The sequence below is a fragment of the Gracilinanus agilis genome, chromosome 4 (genome assembly GCF_016433145.1).
Source record: "Gracilinanus agilis isolate LMUSP501 chromosome 4, AgileGrace, whole genome shotgun sequence".
NCBI classification, from domain to species: domain Eukaryota; kingdom Metazoa; phylum Chordata; class Mammalia; order Didelphimorphia; family Didelphidae; genus Gracilinanus; species Gracilinanus agilis.
Window position 1 is genome coordinate 139,632,188 of NC_058133.1, and position 24,753 is coordinate 139,656,940.

The window sequence follows — 24,753 nt, forward strand, 5'->3', positions numbered from 1 at the left end:
ACTGCAAGTTGAGGAGTTTTGTTTCCTAGATGATGGACTAGCTCTGACCTTAGTTTTGGTTGTAGAATAACATTTTTTTGCTCACAAACAGGGGTTAAAAAAAGAAAGCAAAGTTTGAGAAGGAATATGATTTGAAAGGTGGACTTCTTTACATGTCCTCCTGCATCATTCTACTCTCTTCTCTTTAACCCCCCCAACACACACACACACACACACACACACACACACACACACACACACACACACACACAAGCTGGGAAAAAATCTTTCAAAACACACAAGGAAGATTTGAAAGTTATACCTTCAAATTATTTGACAGTTAGGAACAGGGGTCATCTAAGCTAACATCAATAGCTGTGCATTCAAAACTCACTGGGCAGTTATGAATTAGGTTTCTTAACCTAGGTGAAGCTGGGCAAATTATTCCCAGATGCTGTGGACTGATTGCCAGCACTCCAACTGGCAATCAGTCAGGCAAAGGATGGGTTTAATCCAAGAATGCCCCCATTCTGCACATTTCCTCATAGCATGAGAAGGGGAGGGGGCTGCAAACACTGGCTGTTTTCATTAACCCGGATCACCAGAAAGATACAGTTAGTTCTAAGACATGAACGACATTTCTGTTACAGGCTGGACATCAAAGATTTACACATATGTTTATCCAAACCTTGAAACAGAGTGGCCCTGGAGGTTGTTGGCATTGGATATTAGATATTTCTGAGGATCTTATGGGCTTTGATTTGCCAAGTTTATAGGATTCAAAATAAAAAGGAAAGAGTAATATTAGAGGCCATGTTGCTGCCACTTTCTCTTGCACGGCCTCCTACCAGTCCCTTAAGCGATGTGGGATGCTTGTTTAATGCCACAAACACCCTGAGCTGTTTTCCTTTGGGTTGGCAGTCTCCTGAAATTGATGTCTTTGGCCGCTACTCTATGCTCCTTTCACATTGACACCTATGGACGTTCAAAGGGAAACTGAATCCATGAGTCTACAATTCCTCTATAACTAAGGACTCCTATATACCTCATCAATATACATGAGTGGTAAAGGAGTTGTTTCATTTTTTCTAGGAAGCCTTTTTCTAAGAAAAAAACTGAGCCCTGACCAGCCAAGAACAAACTTGAAACCCTACAGGTTGGGTGTTTTCTTCTCAAGCAAATCTTCCTAAGGGACAATGGCAACCTGTCCAAACTAAAGTTCTAAGAGAAAATTGAATGATGGCCACTCAATCTAGAGAAGAATGGAAGGCAATAGTGTGCTAGTGGAAAAAAATACTGCATTTGAAGTCAGAGGACAAATACTGAAACCAACACTTAACTACCTGAGTGATATTGGATATATCATTTAATCATGCTGTGCCTCACTTGTTTTATCTGTAAAATGAGAGGATTGAACTAAATGACCTCTATGTTCCCTTCAAACTCTACATCTTTGCTCTATGAAAAGAAGCATAATAGGAAGGATGGCTGAGCTAAGGAAGGAAGGAAGGAAGGAAGGAAGGAAGGAAGAAGGAAGGAAGGAAGGAAGGAAGGAAGGAAGGAAGGAAGGAAGGAAGGACAATTACATAAGACAAAAAGATGTATCTGAATGGATTGTAATCTGCATCGTTAAGAAGATCAAGGATTCACTGAAATACAATTTCATTTTCATCTTAGGATAGAAAGCCTTGGACAGTTTTTAGGGTAATGGATATTGTCAATGTTGACCTGGCCAATATGCTCATCATTCTATTGTTTGCCTCCATCCCATTGCATGGGCTTGTCTTTCTCCATACTCAGAATATACTTCCTTTTCACCTCTACTACTCATAGTCTTCAGCTTCCTTCAGAGTTCATCTCAGGTGCCTTCTCCAACATAAAAAATCCTTTTCTTATCCTCAAAGTTGTTAGTGTTTCCTCCTTTCTCAAATTACATTGTATTATTGAAAATGAACATAATATGTTTGTGTGTAATATAATATTGTATAAAATCTAATATAATTAAATGCCATATGATTTTCTGAAATTGTATGGTATTTAATATCCTATTGGCTCTATTTCCCCCCACCCTAGGTAGATTATAAGCTCCTTAAGGGCAGTAACTAATTCTTTTTTGTTTTATTTTGTATCCCCCAAGCAAAATACTTTTCAGAAGATTATTTCTATTTGTAGAAAGAGAAAGACATGAAAAATATATAATACACAATATATGAAGTATCTTTAATAGAACCTATCATTTCATTAGTATAGGCTCACTTCATCAGCTTTTCACATAGGGACAGGCAGTGTCCTGAAATTAAATGACTTGTTCAGGGTCCTATGTATAGGACATGTCAGAGATGAGGTTTGAACCTAGTTCTTCCTGGCTTTAAATTGTTGGGGACAACTAGGTAGCACAAAGTTTAGAGCAGCAGTCCTGGAATCAGGAAGATCTGAGTTCAAATCTAGCCACAGATACATCCTAGCTATGTGACCCTAGGCAAATCATTTAATCCTTATTTGCCTCAGTTTCCTCATCTGTAAAATAGGGATAATAAAAGCACCTGCTTCCCAAGGTTGTTTTGAGCATGAGATGAGCTAATACGTATAAAGTATGTAGCATAGATTCTGGCACTATATAAGCAACTATATAAATGTTAGTTATGATTCTTTATTAATGTTATTTAAGGCTAGTGCTCTAATACTATGCTGTCTCTCCAGACTTTCACAAGTAGGTGCCTTTTAAATGTTTGTGGTGGCAGCCAGAAAATAACAACAGACAGAGCACCAAGTCCCGAGTCAGGAAGACCTGGATTCAAATTTAACCTCAGATACTTCCTAGCTGCATGATCCTAGGCAAGTCACTTAACCTGTTTGCCTAGCCTTTGCCCTTCTGTCTTAGAGTTGTGACTAAGACCAAAAGGGTTTAAAAAATAAAATAAAAATTTACGGAACCAAATGATTAATAAAGAGGCACATCAGTTGTTGAGGGTTAACTGCTTAGTCCTCCTATTTCCTTTGGAAACCAAAAGGAACAACTCCACAACAGAGCCATTCCTTATGCTTTATAGAAAGGGACTCTTACTGGACCATGGAAGAAAGAAAGTTTTTGTTGTTTAAGAAAATGAATCGAGAATTTGTCGTAAGCACATTGAACACTGTTTTGGGGGGCCAGCTGTCTCCTGAGCTGTGGAAATGATTTTTTAAGGACAGAACTCTTCTGTAACTGTATATTCACCAAAGAGGATTTTACCCATAAAAATGCAAAACCGTGGCTCAGCTCCCCACTGCCAAGTGTGGGCCCCATCAGGTGGTGTACCAAAAAAAAAAAAAAAAAAAAAAAAAAAAAAAAGCAATGTTTCACAATTGGATCTTGGGATTCCAGAGCTTTGTACTCTCAGCCCCACTTTGCCCCAATCCACTGGCTCAGTGGGTTGATTCCCCAACTAGCTAGTGCTTCAAAAGGACACAGTGAAGATCATTTCGATAATTGCCCTGCTCAAATTCCTTAGAGAAAGCTGGTATGTAAATTCTACGTGGGGGCTTAGAAAGGAAAGGTTGAAGAAGCCATCGAAAGCATGCAGGGCCAGAAAAGAATAAGGCCAGCCCCTAAAAATAGAATCCTTTTGGACACAGGTAAAAAGGATCAGTGAAGGGAAGCAGGGGAGATCTTGTCAGGAAAGAGAAAAAAGACCAGGCTCAGCAAATAGATACCCTAGGAAGTGAATCAGGGAGAGTCCCTAAATGGACTGGGATTCTACAGCTTTTTATCAAGAGAACCCAAGCCTAGAGCTTGCACGCTTATGAAATAGCACACAAAAAATAATTTATAAAAAAGGCTGAGCTCTCGCAGATTCTCAGAGGAACAGCAGGGGGAAGGAGGAACCTAATGCTGCTGCTCCTGGATAAAGATAAAGTGAAATGGAATCACTTCCTAAAAGCATTTACCAAGAACTTTGAGGTTTGCAAAGCACTGTACAAAGACTGCATCATTTTATTCTCCAAACAACTCTAGGAGGTAGGAGCTGGTATAATTCCCATTCAACAAATGAGAAAACAGAGGCACACAGAGATTAAGTGACTTGCCAAGGGCCACACAGCTAGTAAGTGAGGCAACATTTGAACTCGGATCTATCTGATACCAGGTCCAGCATTTTTATCCATCTATCTACGTGCTACCTAGCTTGCCTTGAAAAGTACCAAAATAGAATTTAATAAAGTAACGTGGCCAAGAAAAGAGAGCTGACTTTCAGTGAAGAAGACATGAGTTCAAGTCCTCCTTTGACACAATATAACAGTAGCTAACATTCAAATGGGCAGCTGGGTGATGCAGTGGATAGTGCTAGGCTTGGAATCAGCAATACTTGGGTTCAAATCCAGCCTCAGACACTCACTAGCTGTGTGACCCTAGGCAAATCATTTAACTCTATTTGCCTCAGTTTCCTCATCTGTAAAATGAATTGACAAAGGAGATGGCAAACCACTCCAGTCCAAAAAAAAACCCAAATGGGGTCAAGAAAAGTTGGACATGACTGAAACAACTCAGCAACAATAGCAAAACAAACAGGGTTTTAAGGTTTTTGGAGTGTTTTTATAATCATTTAGTCATCACCATTCCCCTGTGAGGCTGATGCTATTATTATCCCTATTTTCAGATGGGAGAACCAAAGCTGAAAAAGGTTCAATGAATTTTCCAAAGTCCCACAATTGGTAAATGTCAAAGGCAGAATTTAAATCCAAGTGTTCCTGGCTCCAACCATACCATCAACTGACAGTGAGACCCAGGGCAAGTCATTTACTAGAAAACTAACAGGCATCTGTTGAAAATCATTAGTAGAGAGCTCTTCCTAACTACAAAATATACCAATTATGACACCAATGAAATCATAGAGAGAACAAACTAAATATAAAGGAAGAAAACACATGAAGCAATATGAAAATGGCAGACTAGTAAGAGCAAAGACTCTTGGGATGTATATATTCTATAAAAACTGGAAAATATTTTCATGAAGAAAATTCTTAAATTTACCCCCAAAAAATCAACAAATTATCCTATGAAAAATGTACTTGAAACTTTTATCTAAATTTCATGAAAATCTTTTTTCTCAAAATAAAATAGAACTTTAGACACACCAAAAACAAAAAATTCAACAACACACAAACCAAAAGGTAGAAGTAAGTGGCAATACTTTTAGCTTATATATATTTTTTTCTAAAGCTTTCACCTTTTGTCCTAGAATTTTGTCCTAAAATGATAAGATGCATTTGTTGCAAGGCAGAATAGCAGGTAGGAATAGGCAATTGGGGTTAAGTGATTTGCCTAGGGTCACACAGCTAGGAAGTATCTGAAGCCAAATTTTAACCCAGAACCTCCTTTCTCCAAGTCTGGCTCTCTATCCAATGAACCGCTTATCTGTCCTTAGCTTATATATTTTTAATCAATTACTATTCCATCCCAGCAAGAACACATCTGGGATTCTAGAGTAGGTCTTGGGCACTAGAAAAAAGGTTTTTTTTTATTTTTAAAAAAGTTGAAAAGTTGGATAAAGTCCAAAGGACTGGACAAGACAGTTTTCTGAGGACTAAAAGGAGGTAGAGGATTATGGAGACTAAGAATTAATACAGTTAAGTTGACAAGCCTAACTAAGTACAGTGGGGAGATATGTAATAATTGACCCTCTTAAAATATTTTGCAAGGAACCTATTACCAAACAAATTAAGACAGAATGGAAAAATAACGGCCAAAAATCAGACGGAAACATTTTAAGGGCAAAACACCAGCTGTTTGAACCATCTTTTGGCCTCAGTTTCCTCATTTGTAAAGCTGGAGGTGAACTTGATCTCTAAAGAAACACTAAATAAAAATGGTCAACCAGAACAGAACCATTAATCATTAGAGTACCTTGGTCCTTGATTTCTCTTATACTGATTCAGCCGTGGCTGCCAGGACTCATTCTCTCCATTGTGAAATGCCCATCCCATGGGAATTTGATACATAGTGGGTCAATTCATTTAGCTTGTTTTCCCTCTGCCAATGGATGTGTTTCTCTCCAATGAAGGTTTTTTCATTGTGTTGATGTTTTTCTCCCTGAAGGTATTCTTTGTGACAGGAGAACTCAAAAATATACTAGAGGAAGGGAAAAGCCACTTTAAAAAAAAAAAAAAAGACTCCCATTTTCAGTTTCTCCTGGTCTACGGGAGCCTTGCCATTACTCGTGATGCTGTTGCTACATCTAGAATATGACAATGACACAACATGGACCTATCAGAACCCGAGGGCATCGGTGCTTCAATGGGAAACAGCAGGTCCTGTATTTCTCGACTAGATTACACCAAAACAGGCATGGGCCCAACAAGAGTGGGTTTGTGTGAACACAGGACTCTGAGTACATCAAGTTTCAAGCTGCTTTTGTCCCAACAACTGATGTCTCAACACCCAACAGAGAATTAATCTGATGAGACAGCATCAGGTACATTTTACAAGCTTGAGGATAAACTGGCTGTTTTAACTCATTTTGGAACCCTTGTTTTGAAACCAAGTTGGCAAGTTAAAATGCTCCAGTGGCTCATTTTCACCATGAATAAATAACACAAGGGGCACAATCAATAAGAAGAAAGGGTATCTGAAAGTGCATTTTGTTTGCAATGATTCCAAGCAACCCAATCTGGGAATACAGTTCTGGAAAAAAAAAAATCTCTGAAACATTCCACTTAAAACCTTCCCTAAGTCTGGAGAGGCCTGTCACTATGTTGGCAAGAGGGAGATGAAATTTTAGACCAAAGTAATTCACAAAGACCATCTTCTAAGTTAGGAAGGGATTGCCCTTGCTGTCAAAATCAGAGATCCTGCAGGAATTCAAGTATTAGATTTTTCAGGGAATCTCACCGATGTGGTTTTCAATGAATCTCACTCTTTTACTTAAATGCTCTTTCTCTTCCCTTCCCCTTGACCCAATAGAATATCAATTCCTTGAGGACAGCAATCACTGCTTAGTAAATTGTTTGTTGAAATGACCTGAATTTCCTGCATCACTGTAGAGCAAAGTATTGTACGTGGAAAATTATGTCCAAGAAGAACTTTCAGCTAATGTGAAAAATCACTCTCCTGATTTTATAACTCCTAGTTGGAATCATCTTAAGGGAATTTCCCCATTGGGTAATATCATGATTCTACAACCCAACTATGTCCCTCAGTCAGCTTTTGAGTCCAGAAGACTTTGGAAGTTAATCAAACACTGACATTACATTTCTCTTTTGTTTTGTTTCTTTTCTTGTGTGTTTGCCTGGCGCAATTAAAGTGCCTTCAATTCTGAAGCAAAGGATCTCAAAATGGTGTTGGCAAAACCCCTGATACCATTGTGGAAAATGGTCAGAAAAATCATTTTTGGAATTTGTCACAGGATGTACAAAGAGGTACAGGAAGACTGTGAAAACATTCATTCTTCACTAATGGTTCAGGATTAGGGTGCCCATTCTACAGATTTAAAAAATGAACTGTGGAAAGGTTTGCTCAGTATTTCTGTAGGATAAAAGCAAAGGTTAAGGAGAATATGGAAAATAAGACTAGATCTTCCATTTTATGGCATATGGTCAAAGACTGAACAATCCTTGCTACACCCCATTTGGAATATCTGCTTTTTATAGGACTAGGTTCTCCTTTCTCTTAGCCTTCATTGTAATTCCATTTATTCATTCATTCATCGGATTACAAGATAATGATGATAATAAGTAATATTTATATAGCACTTCAAGATTTGCAAAGTGTTGTTTCACTCATTTTATCCTCATGACAACTTTGAAAAGCAGATGTTATTAATATCCCTATTTTGCAAATGGGGAAACTGAGGTTGGAAGAAGTTAAAAGACTTGCCCAGGGTTACATAGCTATAAGTGTCTGAGGCAAGAATCCATTTCAGGTCTCCCAAGACTCCCAAGCTTGTGCTCTATCTACTATGCCACCCAGATGAACAGATCAATCCTGTTATTTCACCAGCTGAGAAAACTGAGGTTTAGAGAGTTTGAGTGAATTGGTCAAGGCCTCAGATGTAGTTAAGAACCAAAGCCAACACTTGTATCAATGACCTCCAATTAAAAATGCACTCTTTTTTCATCCATTCTTTCCTTATTTGAATATATTTATCAAATGTTTTATATATAATCCAGATCGGATTGCTTACCATCTCTGAGAGGTGGGAGGGAGACGATTTGGATCTTATACTTTCAGAAAGCATATGTGGAAATTTGTTATTACATCTAACAGGGAAAATATAATATATTTGAATAAAATACATATATGAATATTTACCGAATGGTAATCATGCAGAAGACACTGTACCAGACATCTGTTCTTAAGTCTCCCATTGACTATGATTCTCACTCAGAAGGTAGTATTGAAAGTCAAGCTCTTGTTATGAAATGTTTTCCCGGATCCAGGCTTTGGCTATGCCCTGCGTTAAATCATTAGATCACAGATTTAGACATCAGAGGTTGTCAGATCATCCCTCTCATTTTAAAGATGAAAAAACTGAGGCCCAGAAATGTTTAATGTCTTGCCCAGAATCACACAGATAGTGTCAAATATACCAGCATATTTCTTATGAATTTAATTATATTCTCAACATCTATAAGGCTTTACAGCACATCTGTCCATCAGACAGATCAGACTGTTTCCCATTTATGTCGTATGAAACACATTCTAGTGTCACACATAAAGTTTTCTATTCTACTTACTGGAATCAGTAAGAGAAACTGAAAAGAAAGAGAACAACTTTGATCCTTTAAAACTAACCATGGGAATACTATTGTGCTATAAGAAATGATAAGCAAGATGATTTCAGGGGGAAAAAAAGCTGGAAAGATCTGCAGGAACTGATGCAGAGCAGAACTGGGAGAACATTGTACACAATAATAGCAATATTGGTCAATGATTATCTGTGAAAACTTGGCTGCTCTCTGCAATGCAATGATCTGGAACAATCCTGAAAGACTGATGCTGAGGAATGCTACCCACCTCCAGAAAAAGAACTTTTGGAGTCATCTTTCACATCAGTGTATTTTTGGTTTTATTTTGGTGGTTTGGGTTATGTACGAGTGTGCTTTTACAACAATGACCAATATGGAAGTGTGTTTTGCATGACAATAAAAAATAGGGGGAAAAAACTAACCATGGTCCAAAATTTAATATTTGTAATGACATCTTACTGTTTTCTTGAAGAACTTAGCCTCTGTATTTTCTCTGGCTTTGACCTCCAACTCTGATCCAGGCTTTACCCTTAACAATTCCTTTCTTATTGTTGTTTAGTTGTTTCTCAGTCCTTCATGACCCTATTTTGGGGTTTTCTTGGGAAAAAATACTGGAATGGCTTTTCATTTCCTTCTCCAGCTCATTTTAAAAATAAGGAAACTGACTTGCCCAGGGTCACACAGCTAGTTAAGTGTCTGGGGCCAGATTTGAACCCCAGAAGATAAGTCTTTCTGCCTCCAGACTTGGCACTCTATCCACTGAGCCACCTAGCTTCCCTTACCAACTCCTAGCCACTATTGATACAGAATAGAGCTTTGGTTCAGCTAAAGATGATGTCTCCTTGAAATTGAATTCAGGATAAACACAGCTACTGGATTTAACAGAAGGAGATGAGCTACATTCCTGGTTCTGAGGTGGAGTCTTTGCAGAACCTCTGTCAGGTCATTTCATTTCTGTGCATTGCCTCATACCTGGCAAGAAGAAATGCATTTATTCATATTTAATCCCTCACTGGGGAGATGGGATGCCGAAGATTTAACCATCTGAGGGCACTTGAAGCTCCTGGGATGGAAGGCTCTGAATAAATACCAAGAAAGACCCTTTTCAGATGGTGCTCTTTCCTCTGGTTGATTGTAAGCCTTTTGAGCACACGCCATATGCTATTAATGCCTCCCTTCATGAAGGACCAAGCACACTGTCAGAATTCACCAAATAATAAAGCGTCCACCAGGATTTATGCAGCCCCAGAGAGCCTCCCTAGCTATTTGAAAGCTCATCTAACAAGTCCCAACAATTGAGGACTCAGCAGGTTGGTTTCCCAGCAGCTTAAGTGCTCCATCACTAAAAGCATCCGAGCATTCCCAGATTCCCAGCCCTCCTCGATGGCTGGGGCACCTTCCCTACACCCTCCCTCCCAGCCCTCAGCATCTCCTCCGGGTCAGGAGTCTCTGTTTTCTTTCTGATCTATTTGTCTGGACAAAAGAAGGAAGCCTTAGAGAAGAGCACTGGCCACCAGTTCCTTCTCAGGTCTTTGGTTTGCTCCCAGATTAAGATAAAGTCTGCCCTCCAGACAGCCCTTCCTTTCCCATTCAGCCACCTCAGACCCATTCCTTGGGGGCTGCTCCTTTTTGCCCAGCAGTTCAGTGATCTGAAGTTTAACACCCTCCCTCTCCCAAGCCACGTCTGCAGCTCTGGGGGGCTCCAAGGAAGTAGCAGCAGACAGCCTTGGGATCCCATCGCTGATAAGGAGGAGCTGGGTGACCAACCACCCCCAAGTCACTTAACTCTAGGGGCCTCAGGACAGAACCAACATCTGTTTATCGATGCACAAGTGTGTATAAATAAGCATCTGTATACAGGAGGAAGAGAATGGATTAAGCATTTATTAGGCACCTACTGCATGCCAGATACTGTGCTGAGCACTTTACAAATATTATTTTGGGCAGCTAGGTAGCTCAGTGCATTGAGAGCCGGGCCTAGAGATGGGAGGTCCTAGGTTCAAGTCTGATCTCAGACACTTCCCAGCTGTGTGATCCTGGGCAAGTCACTTGACCCCCACTGCCTAGCCCTTACCACTCTTCTACCTTGAAGCCAATACACAGTATTGACTCCAAGACAGAAGGTAAGGGTTTAAAAATAAATACAAATATTATCTCACTCAATCCTCACAACAGCTCTGGGAGGCAGGTGCTCTATTATCCCCATTTTATAGCTGGGGAAACTAAGGCAGGCAGAGGCTAAGTGATTTGTCCAAGGTCCATAAATAAGGTCTGAGGCGGGATACAAATGCGCACACACACGCACTCACTCACTCATACAATCATTCACATACATAATGTTTTGTCATCATTAAAGCACTATCATATCCAGACCTATGATCTCATCAGTAGAGGGAACTCTGGGTGAAGAGATAATAATTAATAATAATAATAATACACATGTACACATATATCCATAATAATAGTAATCATGATAATATTTTATCTTAAATCATATAAAGTATATATGTATGCTTTTAGGCATACATATAATAATGTAGCTTTTAGGCTTACAAAGCACTTTACGAATATCTCATTTTATCCTTACAACAACCATGGGAATCACTTGACCCTGTCTGCCTCAGTTTCCTCCCTCTGTAAAATGATCTGGAGAAGGAAATGGCAACCCATTCCTATGTTGCCAAGAATAACCAAAATGGGGTCATGAAGAGCCAGACACAACTGAAAAATAACTGACCAAAAATAAGGACATGGCAAACCACTCCTGTGTTGCCAAGAATACCCCAAATGGGGTTATAAAGAGCCAGACACAACCAAAAAATAACTAAACAAAAGTAATAACAAGGGCTTTTGCAACTAGAATATATTATTTGATCCCTACAATACCCCAGGGCAGATAGGTGCTCTTATTATTCCCATTTTACAGATGTAGAAACTGAGGCAGATAGAAGTTAAGGGACTTGTCCAGGAAATATCTGAACACTTGAACTCAGGTCTTCCTGATTTTAGATCCAGATCCACTATATCCACTGCACCACCCAGCTAGCTGCCCTGTCCTGGCTGTGTGGCCCCACCCTAGTAAATCACATAACCGCTCAGGACTCTGGACAAATACCTAAGACTATAAGATGCAGAGAAGGCATTGCCCTACACAGAAGTGGTTTCCTTAACTGAGAGTTCTCTATTTCAGTAAGATCACACATCTATTCCCTACTTATATTGGCTATTGAGGCTGTTTACCTGGATCCACCAGGTAAAGGGTAATAACCGAATAAGACAGGGGCAGACATCTGGGTTGGATCTTTATGTTTTTCAGAGGAAATATTCACAGCCATTTATTTTGTACCACGAAGAAACCACCTGAAAACAAGAACCATTAAGAAGCCCCTAAAACAAGCCTTTCACACAAGGACTAGATAGTCTTTAGAAAGACATTCCAAAAGAATGAATCCAAAGAAAGATGCTAAGAGCTCTTCCAGAGTTTATGAATCCAAAGAAAGATGCTAAGAGCTCTTCCAGAGTTTATGAATCCAAAGAAAGATGCTAAGAGCTCTTCCAGAGTTTTCACTCATTCATCAGTTATGAGCCGGCAGATGTCACATCCCGGATGAAAGAGACCTAAGAGTTCTCTTACCTGGCAAAGAAGGATGCTGCCACTGAGGTGCCCTGGGAAGTTTCGCTGGCAGCACAGGGGCTCTGTGAGGCCGGAAAGCTGTACACGGAGGGTTTGTCTGCATTGTAGCGGTTCAGGGCAGCTTCGGTCAGTCCCTCTCGTCCAGGATCAGTCATCAGCTGGGAGATCTAACAACAGAAAGAAAGACAACCAGGGCTCGTTAGATGTAGAGCCGTTACTGCCTTCCTCCACTCTTGCCACCTCTTCGGGTGAGGGAGGTGAGGCAGGGCCGGTGGGGACCAGAAAAAAGAATGGAGGGGGAAGTGAGAAGAGGGAGTCACATTCCCCATGTGTGTTCAGTTATGGGAATGTGCCCGTGGCTTCTATGGGCCTATTTGGTAGCACTTTTGCTGGGACGCCACCTCATTTTCATTAAAAGTAATGGAATAAAATTACCCCCTGACATTGTAAGTTTCAATTACATCTGTGGTCTTCCTTCCATTTGGAGGAGAAAGCACAAACCATTTTCCCTACACTCTTTCACAACACACCGGAGGCATTAACCAGAGCTTATTTCTTACAGGGTATGGCCACAAACACTCTAGAGTGCAGAGCTGGGACTAACACACACACACACACACACACACACACACACACACACACACACACACACACACACACNCACACACACACACACACACACACACACACACACACACACACACACACACACACAATTTTACAAAGAAAGAAAGTGAGTTAGTGGATGAAGAACAAGAAGAATTCACAAAATATTAGTTGTTGCTGCTTGAATAACAAACAAATCTGCTCATAATAGAGAAACCCCCCAGAATAGAGTCAACCTCCCCATTCACATGTTTCTTTTTATAACAACCCCAAAACAATCCAAAAGAGAAAAATGGTGTCTTCACCTGGGGCCAAGCAGGAAATGTACCATATTAGTTCTCTTGGCAACTGAAGTGGGTTTTTTTTTTTAGACCAATTCAATTGCCCAGAATTTTCTTGGAGATTTTCAATATTTTAAATCAGTGATTCCCAAAGTGGGCGCTACCACCCCCTGATGGGTGCTGCAGCAATCCAGGGAGGTGGCGATGACCACAGGTGCATTTATCTTTCCTATTAATTGCTATTAAAATTTTTAAAAATTAATTTCTAGGGGGCTAAGTAATATTTTTTCTGGAAAGGGGGCGGTAGGCCAAAAAAGTTTGGGAACCACTGTTTTAAATGAATGTCTTTCTCCCAATAACCCATTATGATAACTTATTTCTTCTTTCTTTGTACTACATTATATGTAGAAGCTGAATCATCTGTGAAAGGCAAAGGACAGCCTCCTGTCTAAATTTGCATTGATTATCTCTGTGTGCCTCCTATGATTTAAAAATAAAAGGCAACCCCATATTTCCATGGTTAAATGTGAAAACTCACCAAAAGATACATGTTTAGGAAGTGCTAATGACAGTCAGTAAGCATATATTAAGTGCTTACTGTGTGCCAAGCTACAGTCCATTTGTAAGTACAATACAATGAAGCCTCAGCCAGAGTCTAAAAAGGCCATTTAAGTAAGGTCTTACATTAGAAATTTTAGCCCACAGGAGAAAGAAGAAAATCTGTCCAATGAAAAAAGGGAAATTCAGTCCAATAAAAAAAGTCTTAGTCCTGTATAATCCCCTTAAGGGCTAAGGAGAAAAATCAGCTGGTGTTTCTAATTGCCCAGACAACACAAATGGGGTGAGGGACAAATTAGAAACAGATTCCACCCTGTAACTGAGCAGGCCAGAAGGCCAGCCAAGGAATCCCATTTGCTAATCTTCTCACATAAAAACATTTGTACTTTTCATCATTAACAGAATAGTCATTACTCTGGGCCTTGCTGCCTCGAAATCTTGCTCTCCTTCAATTCATGCTTCTATTTTGAGAGATTCAGCATCACTGAAATGCAATCCTGCCAACAAGCACTTTATCATTCCCTCTTATTCATCCCACTGTAAAGAGAGAACCAATCCAAGTTCCAGAAACAAGAGAGCGAGGAGGGATACAGAGTCAGTTCCCTATGGGATAACCAAAGTGTCTCCTCTTGGGAAGACATTCCTTATGCTCTGTGAGGCCTTGGTACCACGAATGCCTAAAGTCTGTGTCACAACATTTCTGTGACATTCCCTTTTATCCTCGAAGTGTGGTCCTTTGCCTAGATTCAAAAGAAAGGCACATTCAATACAACCAGAAGTGAGGCAGCAATAGCTGGGGAGCATAGTTTTGTCCTTATGATTAAAATGGATTTATGAAGAATCTAGCTGTGGATGGTCCTGTGATAAGAACCACATAATGAGAACTATACAAGACCAGATCCTGACATCTAGAATGTCATCTTTCATCTTCTGAAAATGAGGTTGACGATACTGATCTTGTCTATATAATTGCAGTGTTATTAGATCTAAGGATGTCACTAATCAATCAATAAACATTTATTAATCATTTACTTTGGGCCAGGCATTGTGGTAGGCCCTAGATAAGAAGACAAAAGAGATGCAGTCCCTTCCATTAAAGAATTCATATTCTGTCCAAGGAGATATTTTGAATATATATCAAAATCAATGAAATATATACATAGTGAATGTGAGATAACTGGAAAGTGGAAGCATTAACAGCTAGAAGGATAAGGTGTAGTATTAGGCAGAAAGTAAGTAGTATTTGTGCTGAGCTTTGAAAAATATTAAGGGCCCTAAGAAATGGAAGTAAAGCAAGAGATCTTTCTAGGCATAGAGGGCAGCCAGAGGAAAGGTATAGAGATGGAGATGATGGAGATGATGGAGATGATGGAGATGATGGAGATGATGGAGATGGAGATGGGGATGGAGATGGAGATGGAGATGAAGATGGAGATAGGGATGGAGATGGGGATGGTGATGGGGATGGGGATGGGGATGGAGGTGGGCATGTGTGAGGAACAACAAGAAGGTTAGTCCTATTGAACTGATGAGTCCATGAAGGAGAATAATATATAATAAAGTTGGAAAGGCAGATTAGAGCTAAATAGGTCTGAATGCAGGCGCATGTATGTGAAAGTACTTTAGATGTTATAAAGCACTCTGAAAAATGTAATAATAATAATAGTTGGCAGTATAGCATTTTTAAATTTATAAAGCATTTTAACACATTTCACAAAATTCAAGCTCAGAAGGGAAAATATAAACCATTGCAAAAGAAATGCTGGCATACTGGATAGAATGCTAAACATGGAGCCAAGGGAAAACCTATGTTCAAATTTCTACTTCATCTACAAAAAGCAAATCAGTTAACTGTTACTTAAGGTGTCTTTTATGGGCTGCTTTACTAGTACTGTCCATCCTAGGAATTAACAGGTCTACATCCTGGGGGAGAAGGTAATGAAAAAACATGTTCAAGGTTTGCTAATGCCCTGGCTCTGACAATACTCACTCTCTAAGAGTCCCCCTGGGCAGCTAGGTGGTATAGCGGATATAACACGAGGCCTGGAGTCATTTAGACCCATTTCCCATCTGGACTCAGATATTTATTAGCTGTGTGATCATAGGCAAGACATTTCACCCTGTTTGCCTCAGTTTCCTCATCTGTAAAATGAGCTGGAGAAGGAAATGGTAAACTTTCAGTATCTTTGCCAAGAAAACCCCAAATGGGGTTATGAAAAGTCAGAGAGGACAAGAACAAGAGCCCCTCACTTATCCTAAGGAAATGTTTTTACCAGGGGTTCTTAGATCCTGGCCGTCCTAGAGCTTGGGAGCCTTGATGCCTACTAGTTACAGAAGATCTTCGTATTCAGAAGCTATCGCAACAAAACAGTGAGTCTGTCAGCCTGTGCATAAGGAAAGAATGTATGACCAAACAAGACATAGAGAACATTACAAGATGTAAAATAGTTAACTTTGCAATGGAATAGACTAGATGCTCACATAGTAGTAAATGGCCATGATAACCTAGTGTTTGACAAATCCAAATTTTTAGAAGAAGAATTCACCATTCAACAAAACTTCTGGGAAAACTAGAAAACAGTATGGCAGAAACTAGGATAGACCAATATCTCACACCATATACTAAGATAAAGCCAAATTGGATCTGTGATTTAAAACCAAAGGGATTAAAAACCAAAAACAAGTGAGGGAAGCATAGAAGTTATCACAAGACTTCAAGGAGGCCACCGAAGCTTGACATAGGAGCCACATGGAAGCCAACCCTCCCATCCAGCTGTAAGAACATGAGCAACCTTGAGTGCTGAATATAAAATGTCACCTTTCTTCCTTCTTTGTCCTCTGACATTTGGAATCTGGGTCTGTTTTTCTCATGTTGTATGTCTGCATTTCTTCCTGAACCAGCACCAGTTAATAGGATGACTACCTTGCACCCCTTTTCTATCTCTTATGGGAATAAAGCTATTTAGAAGCTGGACTAACTGGACCAAGTGAACAAGAGTAGCTGCTGCTAATCAGAGTTGATTTTGGCTTAGTCCAGGGACTCATCTTTGAGATGATATTCTTTGAGAGTATTCTGTGAGAGGGACTCATCTTTGAGAATATATTCGAAGGCCCTCCTCCCCTCTTCAGAAGAAGCAGCCAGGCAAGTAGCTTGACATTCATGAGGAAAAATGGAATTTCTGGAGTGATTCAAGTGATAGAAGTAAAATAATGAGGCAGTCATTGGGGTGGAGGTGGTAAAAGGGGAGGGCATTCAAGGATAAAGAAATGCTTTGATATAAACTCCCAGGGATGGGTAGGATGGGTAGATAAATGTCACTAGCAAGAAGTATTGAGTGGAAGCAGCAAGATGGCTCAGTAGATAGAAAGTCAGGCCTAGGGACAGGAAATCTTGTGTTCACATTTGCCCTCAGACACTTTCCAACTGTGTCACTTAACCCCCATTACCTAGTCCTTAGTATGCATCTGACTTAGAACCAATACACAGTATTGATTCTAAGATAGAAGATATGGTTTTTTTAAAAAATGAGTGAGGGACAGCAAGGTGGCACAGTGGATAGAGAGCCAGACCTGGAGTCAGGAGGACCTAAGTTCAAATTTGACCTCAGACACTTTCTAGCTATGTCACATAACCCCCATCACCTAGCCCTTACTGCTCTTCTGCCTTAAAACCAATACATGGTATTGATTACAAGAAAGAATGTAAGGATTTTTTTAAAAGAAGTAATAAATGGAGGAGGATATGGTATGATTGAATAGATGTGGTGCTAAAGGACATGAGTTCAAATCCTAACTGCCACTTACTACCTGGAACTTTGCAAGTAAATAATTTTACCACCCCTTGCTGGTCCTCCAACTCTTCATTTTTAAACAGAGAAAGCTAAGTTGCTCTAAATGACCTCTGATAGTTTTCTCTAAATTGCTGATCTTATGACCTAAACAATGTTATAATTCTACAGCTTAGGGAAAATGGGGACCAGATGGCAAAGAGTTTAAAAGGACTAGCTCCCATGGTTGTTCAGAATATATGAGGAGGCTTAGATTTCTGAAATAAGACTGTGGCTTTCCTCGAGGAAATTAAAGGAAAAACCAAAGTTTTATTACAATTGCAGAAGTGAAAGACTAAAACAAACAGGCCTCTTCATCCATGCAGGAAACCCTTTGAATTTCCCAGAACAAGGAGGGAGTTGGAGAGAGGGTTTCTCACTCAGAAAAATGGCTCTGGGATGCAGAGCATCTTATTCAGAGAGCAGACCACTTCAGTCCTAGTGGCGAATTTCAAAGGCTCTCGTGTCTGATGACTTCTTAAGTGAGAGCATGGAAAGAAAGGACAGGGCTATTTGTCTGATTCCTGATTCAGAACCAAGGAAAAAGGACATTAATTTTATGCCACTTCCCTGAGAAAGACACTGTTGGTAATACTCTGCCAGCCATGTAGCTTTCCATCGCCCTTGGGTCATCTACAATTTTGATTCTTCTAAGATAATAGCGTTCCATGACACCCAGATATTATTCCCTCCCCTTCACACACACACACACACACACACACACACACACACACACACACACACACACACACACACAACTTCTCCTTGTTCTAGCTAAGATCTAGTTTCCCAGACTCTTCTCACATTTATCACAGAGAGATAATGGATATGAAATCCCCCACAGTTTAGTCCCTGTCAGTCATGCCTGTTCTCCTAAGGTTACTGCACGGATGGAAGTAAGTTTAATTCAAATCTTTTCTTGCTTGCTTGCTACCCTGAGACCAATTAAGACAAGAAGGAGAAAGTCTGTTTGTTGGCATACACGCTCAAAGTGGGCACGCCTTAGCTCTGTTCGCATTTGGCCATTCTCTCTGCCTTTGTCCTTCTCCTGTGTTAGAAATAGTAAAGTCAAGACCAGATCCTGAAAGAGAGAAAGGAGCTGGGGGCTTACTTCTGGATCAGAGGTTCATCAAATTAAAGTGGGTTCATCTAATCCTCTCCACTTATTTTGCACATGAGGAAACAAGTTAAATGAGTTGGCCAAGGATAGTAAGAAGCGGGTGGACCATTGGATAGAGCACCTGACCAGAAGTCAGATTCTAGATCCATCTGATATTTCATAAGCTTTGCAAAGGGCTTTATATGTTTTTCTATTTGATTTTCAGCCCCTCTGAAGGTTGTGTCCTCATCTGTAAAGTCAACGTGACAATCTAGGCCACCCCTCATTCCACAGATGAGGGAAGTCGAGAGACCTATCTGAGCTCATAACAGAGCCACTCTTTCAGTGTTTCTCCTCCAACACTTACTGGATCTCAGGAGCCAGGCAGTCCTTGTCATGGTTAGACCAGATAAGTGCTAAATTTTAAAATTCTGTGATTCCCTCATTTCTCTAGAGTTATCATTGTCTTCTTTTTTTAAAAAAAAAAAAACTCTTTCTTCTGTCTTAGAATCAATATTCTGTACTAGTTCCAAAACAAGAGCTAGCAAATGAAAGTTAAGTGACTGTCTCTGGGTCATACAACTAGGAAGTAACTAGATTTGGTCCCAGAACCTCTTCTCTCTAGGCCTAGCTCTTAATCCACTCAGCCACCAAGCTGCCCCCTAAAGTCTTCTTTAAAGTTTCATTCAGCACTAGCTGCTTCATTTTGGGTAGGCAGTTCACTCCTACCTACCCAGGCTGCCAGACTCTGCGGGGCCACCGGAGATGTAAAGTTTAATTACATCCTCCTATACCTTTTGCTGTTACTCTATTGAAACTGTCTTTGGAAGTCATAAATATTCAGAAATAAAGCATTTATTCATCAACAGTGATTGTTTCTTTGCCTAAGCTATGCTTAAGTGCATGCAATTACAGAGTGAGCAAACCTCATTATATATCATGCAAAAAACTGGAAACAACCTAAATGTCTAACGATAGGGGAAGGTTTAAATGAACTGTGGTACGTTAATGAAATGGAATACTATAATGCAATTAAGGTATAAAGTATACAAAGAAACCTGGATAAATAGATAGAAAGACAGATATATATAGATATGAAATAATGAAAAGCAAAAAAAAAAAACCTGAAAAATGGGATAGGCACAATGACCATATAAGAGGAATGATATGTGTTGATACAGGTAACAGCTAATAGCTAATATTTATATAGTGCTTTCTATGTACCAGGCACTGGGTTGAGCATTTTACAATGGTTACCTCATTTGATCTTCATGACAACCTTCTGAGGTGTCATTAGTATCCCCATTTCACAGATGAGGAAACTGAGGTAAACTGAGATTAAATTACTTGCCAATAGTTATATGGCTAACAAGTATCTGAGGCCAGACCTGAACTGAGGTCTTGATATTTTATACATTGAAATAAATTTACTTATTGAAAAGTTAATAGATGGCTCAATGGATAGAGTCAGGAAGACTTCAATTTAAATCCAGCCTCAACCACTTACTAGCTGTGTGATTCTGGGCAAGTCACTTAACCTCTATTTGCCTTAATGCACTGAAAAAGGAAATGGTAAACCACTCTGATATCTTTGCCAAGAAAACCCAAAGGATGACATTAACTGGCTCTGGTCCATGGAGTCACGAAGAGTCAAACACAATTGAACTGAACAACAAACAATTACTTAGCAAGTTTTAATTGCATTATCTTACTTTCAATGTCAACTTTTTAATAAGACATTCTATAAAAGGGGAAAAGCACTAACCATCCCGGAAATTAAAAGAATTCCTTTGGTGTAGGCCAAGTCTTAGGATCTCAGTTTTTGGTCTTCTAAAACTGCATGCTCTTCATTCACCTGCTATATAGCACCATGCAAATAGGAAAACAAGTCCACAAGGGTCAGCTTGCCAAAAAGAATTGTTGTTACAATTTTTAATTTTCGAAAATTTCACAATCTGAATTAAATGGTTCAAATGAGGATTTGGCATTCTTAAGGAAGCCACTGGTGTTTTATTTGTGATGATTTTTTATCTTATTTTTTCTAAATTCTTACTCTCCATCTTAGAATCAATACTATGCACTGGTTCTAAGGCAGAAGATTGGTAAAAGGTAGGAAATGGGGGTTAAGGAAATAGGGACTTGCCCAGGGTCCCATAGTAGGAAATGTCTGAGCCCAGATTTGACCCAGAACCTCTCATCTCTGAGCCTGACTCTCAATACACTGAGCTACTTAGCTGCCTCCTTCGACCATTATTTAAAAAATCATTTCACAAGATCAGGTTTTAGAGCTGGAAGGGACCTTTGAGGTTTCAGTTTGTCAAGTAAAAGGATAAGACAAAGGGAACTTCTGTCAGATAAGGCCTTATTTATCATTCCTAAATTGGAATTCCAGATGAAGAATGCTGGCCTTGAAGGATCACTTGTCTCCGGTGCTCCCTCTTCATCTCTTCATGAACCGTCTAAGCAGCACCATGACAATAGTTCAGGTGGGACTAGAATTTGTCCAGAAACTGAAGCCAACGAGAAAGTATGTTTGCACAAAAAAAGAGCAATTACTGCCATGGAAGCCTTATGGCCCCAGTTCTCTCTCTCTCTCTCTCTCTCTCTCTCTCTCTCTCTCTCTCTCTCTCTCTAATTGACCTAGTTTGTCCTTATACTTTACACCATAAAAGCTGAAGGCTGAAGGCCCTTGTTTATGAAATCAATACGTATGGATACACCATCCTCAAAGCCATAATCATAGATCAAAATTGACTGAGTGTAAGGCTCAAAACTAGACACTAAGAACCACAGACTATAAAACCGTACTTGGTCTTGAAGAAAGAAAGTGAAAGATTAGACAGACATGCATGTTGTTAAGAACTTATATATTTTTTTACAAAATAAACAAGGATACGAATAAATGTTAACCAGTGGACAGCATGGTATGGGCAAAGATTTCCAAAGATGACCTTTTTCATCAGTCATGGGTGAAGGAAGGGTTCTGTGGAGAATACACAGAAAAAGGAATTCCTCATGCATTTACTGAGTTCTCAAAGAGCCTAGAACGGGGCAGCACACCGGGTACAGTATGAAGGAAGAGGGTCAATCCAAGCTCCTAAATCTCATCTCAACGACTTTAGCTCAACTGACTTTAGTTGCTATCAGTAGGAACCATTAGTATCTTCTCCATCCTGCAAAGTCCCCCCTAATTCACATACCTCATCCGTGAAGCCGGCTCACAGGAATGCAACTGATGACCACTTTTGAAAGAGCTTTTCGCTCCCCGGGATTTCCTTTAAGACTAATAGGAACAGCTTGTCAGCTGGCCTCTCCTGCCTTCTCCCTTCTCCCACAATGAAGGGACCATTCACTCAATGGTGGCAATTCTTCTTGGAGCTTCTGAACTTCATTTCCAGGGCAATGGCCCTGCCTGCCTGCCTTCCAGTGAGGAGGAACAGTCTCTCCTCCTTTCAAAAACACGGCTCTACAATAAGAGCTGCTTGTTTTATGGTGCCTGACAATGATAAAAGCTTCATTATAAATGTGAAAGCGACTGCCAATGGCAAGTTCACTTGGCTGGCAACCACTCACACTAATATAGAGCGAGGAAAGAGAGAATATTCAGAGTTCGTGTTTTACCTATAACAACGGGTACTTCTTATGTGGCTGCTGACATAGGATTTTAGGACAGTTTTGAGGTTCAAAATTTGACCATCCCCTGCAAGGAAGTATTATTTACATGCTGCAATTGACAGAGTTGATTCTTTTACACTGAAGACAAGGGAAGTTGAAATATCTTTGAGATCAATACTTACTGATACATGCACTGGACACCAAGATCCTAGACAAAGTTTGAGTGAGTCCAAGGCATGAAACTAGGCACTAAGCATCAAGGGAAATAAAAATGTACTTGTCTTTAAGAAGTCTGTGGAAGAATGGAGATGACACATTTGAGTCGCATCATTGTGCACTTTCATGAAAAAATAAAATAAAAAGGAGTATAAATAAATAGCATTCTATAGACAACATGGTTTGGGAGAAAAATAGAGAAATTACATTTCAGCATGGCCTGAAATTGCCCTCCTCCTTTTCCATGATCACCATCTACCTCCCTCTTTCTCTCCCTTCCTTGTCTTCTTTCTTCTCTCTCTTTCTCTCTCTCTCTTTCTCTCTCTCTCTCTCTCTCTCTCTCTCCCCCCTGTCTCTGTCTTTCTCTGTCTTTCTCTCTCTCTCTCACATACACACACACACCCATACCCACACACTGTTCTATAAATTTGAATAACTGTAGTGTACCAAATGATTTACTGTAAAGAAAAAAAGCCTAAGGTTCAAATCCCAGTTCCATAATTTATTACCTACATGATCTTGGGCTCTTACCCTCTCTGCATCACAATTTATTCATCAGGAAAATGAAAGGGTTGGAATAGAGAATCTCTAAAGTCCCTTCCAACTCTAAATCTATGCTCTTATAATTTTATAATAGCCATTAGAGAAATATCTTTCTCTTTCTTCTTATAATTTCTGTGTGTGGTAAATAAGCATTGTATACAAATGGCCTTCATTCTCATTTTACAGATAGGAAAACAGAGGTACTGACTTTAAGAAGGTTTAATGAATTAAAGAATGCATCAAGGATGGCACTGGGCTCCTGCAAACAGCTTTTAGAGAAACTTATGAAACTTAGATTTGCTGAGCTACAAAAAAAGAGTTAATTGCTCACAGTAAAGAAAACTATGAATGGATTGGAGTGAAGGCCAGTAAGGCAAAGTTGTTTGTTTTTACTGGGAAACAGCTGGGTGGTTTGGTGGATTGAGAGCCAGGCCTGGAGACAGGAGGTCCAGAGTTCAAATCTTGTCTCAGACACTTCCTGGCTTTGTGATGCTGGGCAAGTCACTTAACCCTCATTGCCAAGCCCTCACCACTCTTCTGCCTTGGAATCAATACACAGTATTGGTTCTAAGACAAAAGGTAAAGTGCTTTTTTTCATGTATTTTACTTTTTAGCCATAGATTCTCTATGTACAGAGTTGCTACAATAAGAAATTGAAGCTATGATGAAGGCTGGGGAACAAAGCAGGAGAAAAAACCTATAGATGCAACCAAAGAGTAGCCCACCAAATCCTACAGCTTCCACGAACCTCAGGATGTAAGATGCTAGTTGAAGCTGTGAACAAGGAGTTTCTTATGTTCAGAGACCACTGGCCTCTGGCCTCTGTCAGGACCCTTGGGAAAGCTGAAAGTTTCCTTCTAATCAGCTGCCCTCTGCTGACCCAGGACAGCCAGCTGGTCAAAGAATCCCAGCTGGGATGGAGAAGCTTGCCTTAAGGTTTTCTAGAAACCCATAAAAAGTTGCCACATGTTTACCATGAGCAGCTGTACTAGGAGGGAATTCGGGAGTCTTTAACAGTTATGTAATTTTACCAACATTTTAATTATAAGTAAATTTCTTTCTCTCTTTAAATTCAGACCCGATCCCTCATGGATTGGCATGGTAGAGAAAAAGAAAACAGAAAGATAGAGAGAGAGATGGTATATATGTGTATAAAGACATTTTATCAATGCCTTTCGTCTTTATTTTTCTTTATATATCTCTCCTATAAAACAGTTAAGCAAAATTATTCCATCCAGAAAACCTTGCTTGATACTGTACATAATATTCTGTGCCCGGAGCCCTCCACTTCTTTTATTATGAAAAAGGAGGACAACTGTTATCACTTCTCTAGCCCTTTCATCATTTTTTCTTTTCTTCTATAAATCAAAATCTAATTTCCTTCTAGTAATCTATTTGTTTCTATCACTATAGTCATTGTATACATTACATTCTTGGTTCTGCTTTGCTCATTCTACATTCATTCATACAAATCTTCCCAAATTTTTCAAATTCATATTCAACTTTTTCATACTATACATACTACACTCTTCTCTCTTAGATCCAAAACCTAGTAACAATTCTAAGACAGAGAGTAAGGGTTTAAAAAAATCAAACACTGTCAACAGATAGATCAAGAGAGAGAGAGAGAGAGAGAGAGAGAGAGAGAGAGAGAGAGAGAGAGAGAGAGAGAGA

At 39.7% G+C, this 24,753-nt stretch overlaps 1 protein-coding gene across 1 annotated transcript in view; it reads right to left on the minus strand.

The window, feature by feature from the left end:
• KIF26B (kinesin family member 26B) overlaps window positions 1–24,753 on the minus strand; it is a 632,023-nt gene that overhangs the window by 327,863 nt on the left and 279,407 nt on the right. The window contains exon 4 of the mRNA XM_044674977.1: window positions 12,335–12,501. Within this exon, the coding sequence (XP_044530912.1) occupies window positions 12,335–12,501 (167 nt within the window). The remainder of the gene's footprint in view (window positions 1–12,334; window positions 12,502–24,753) is intronic.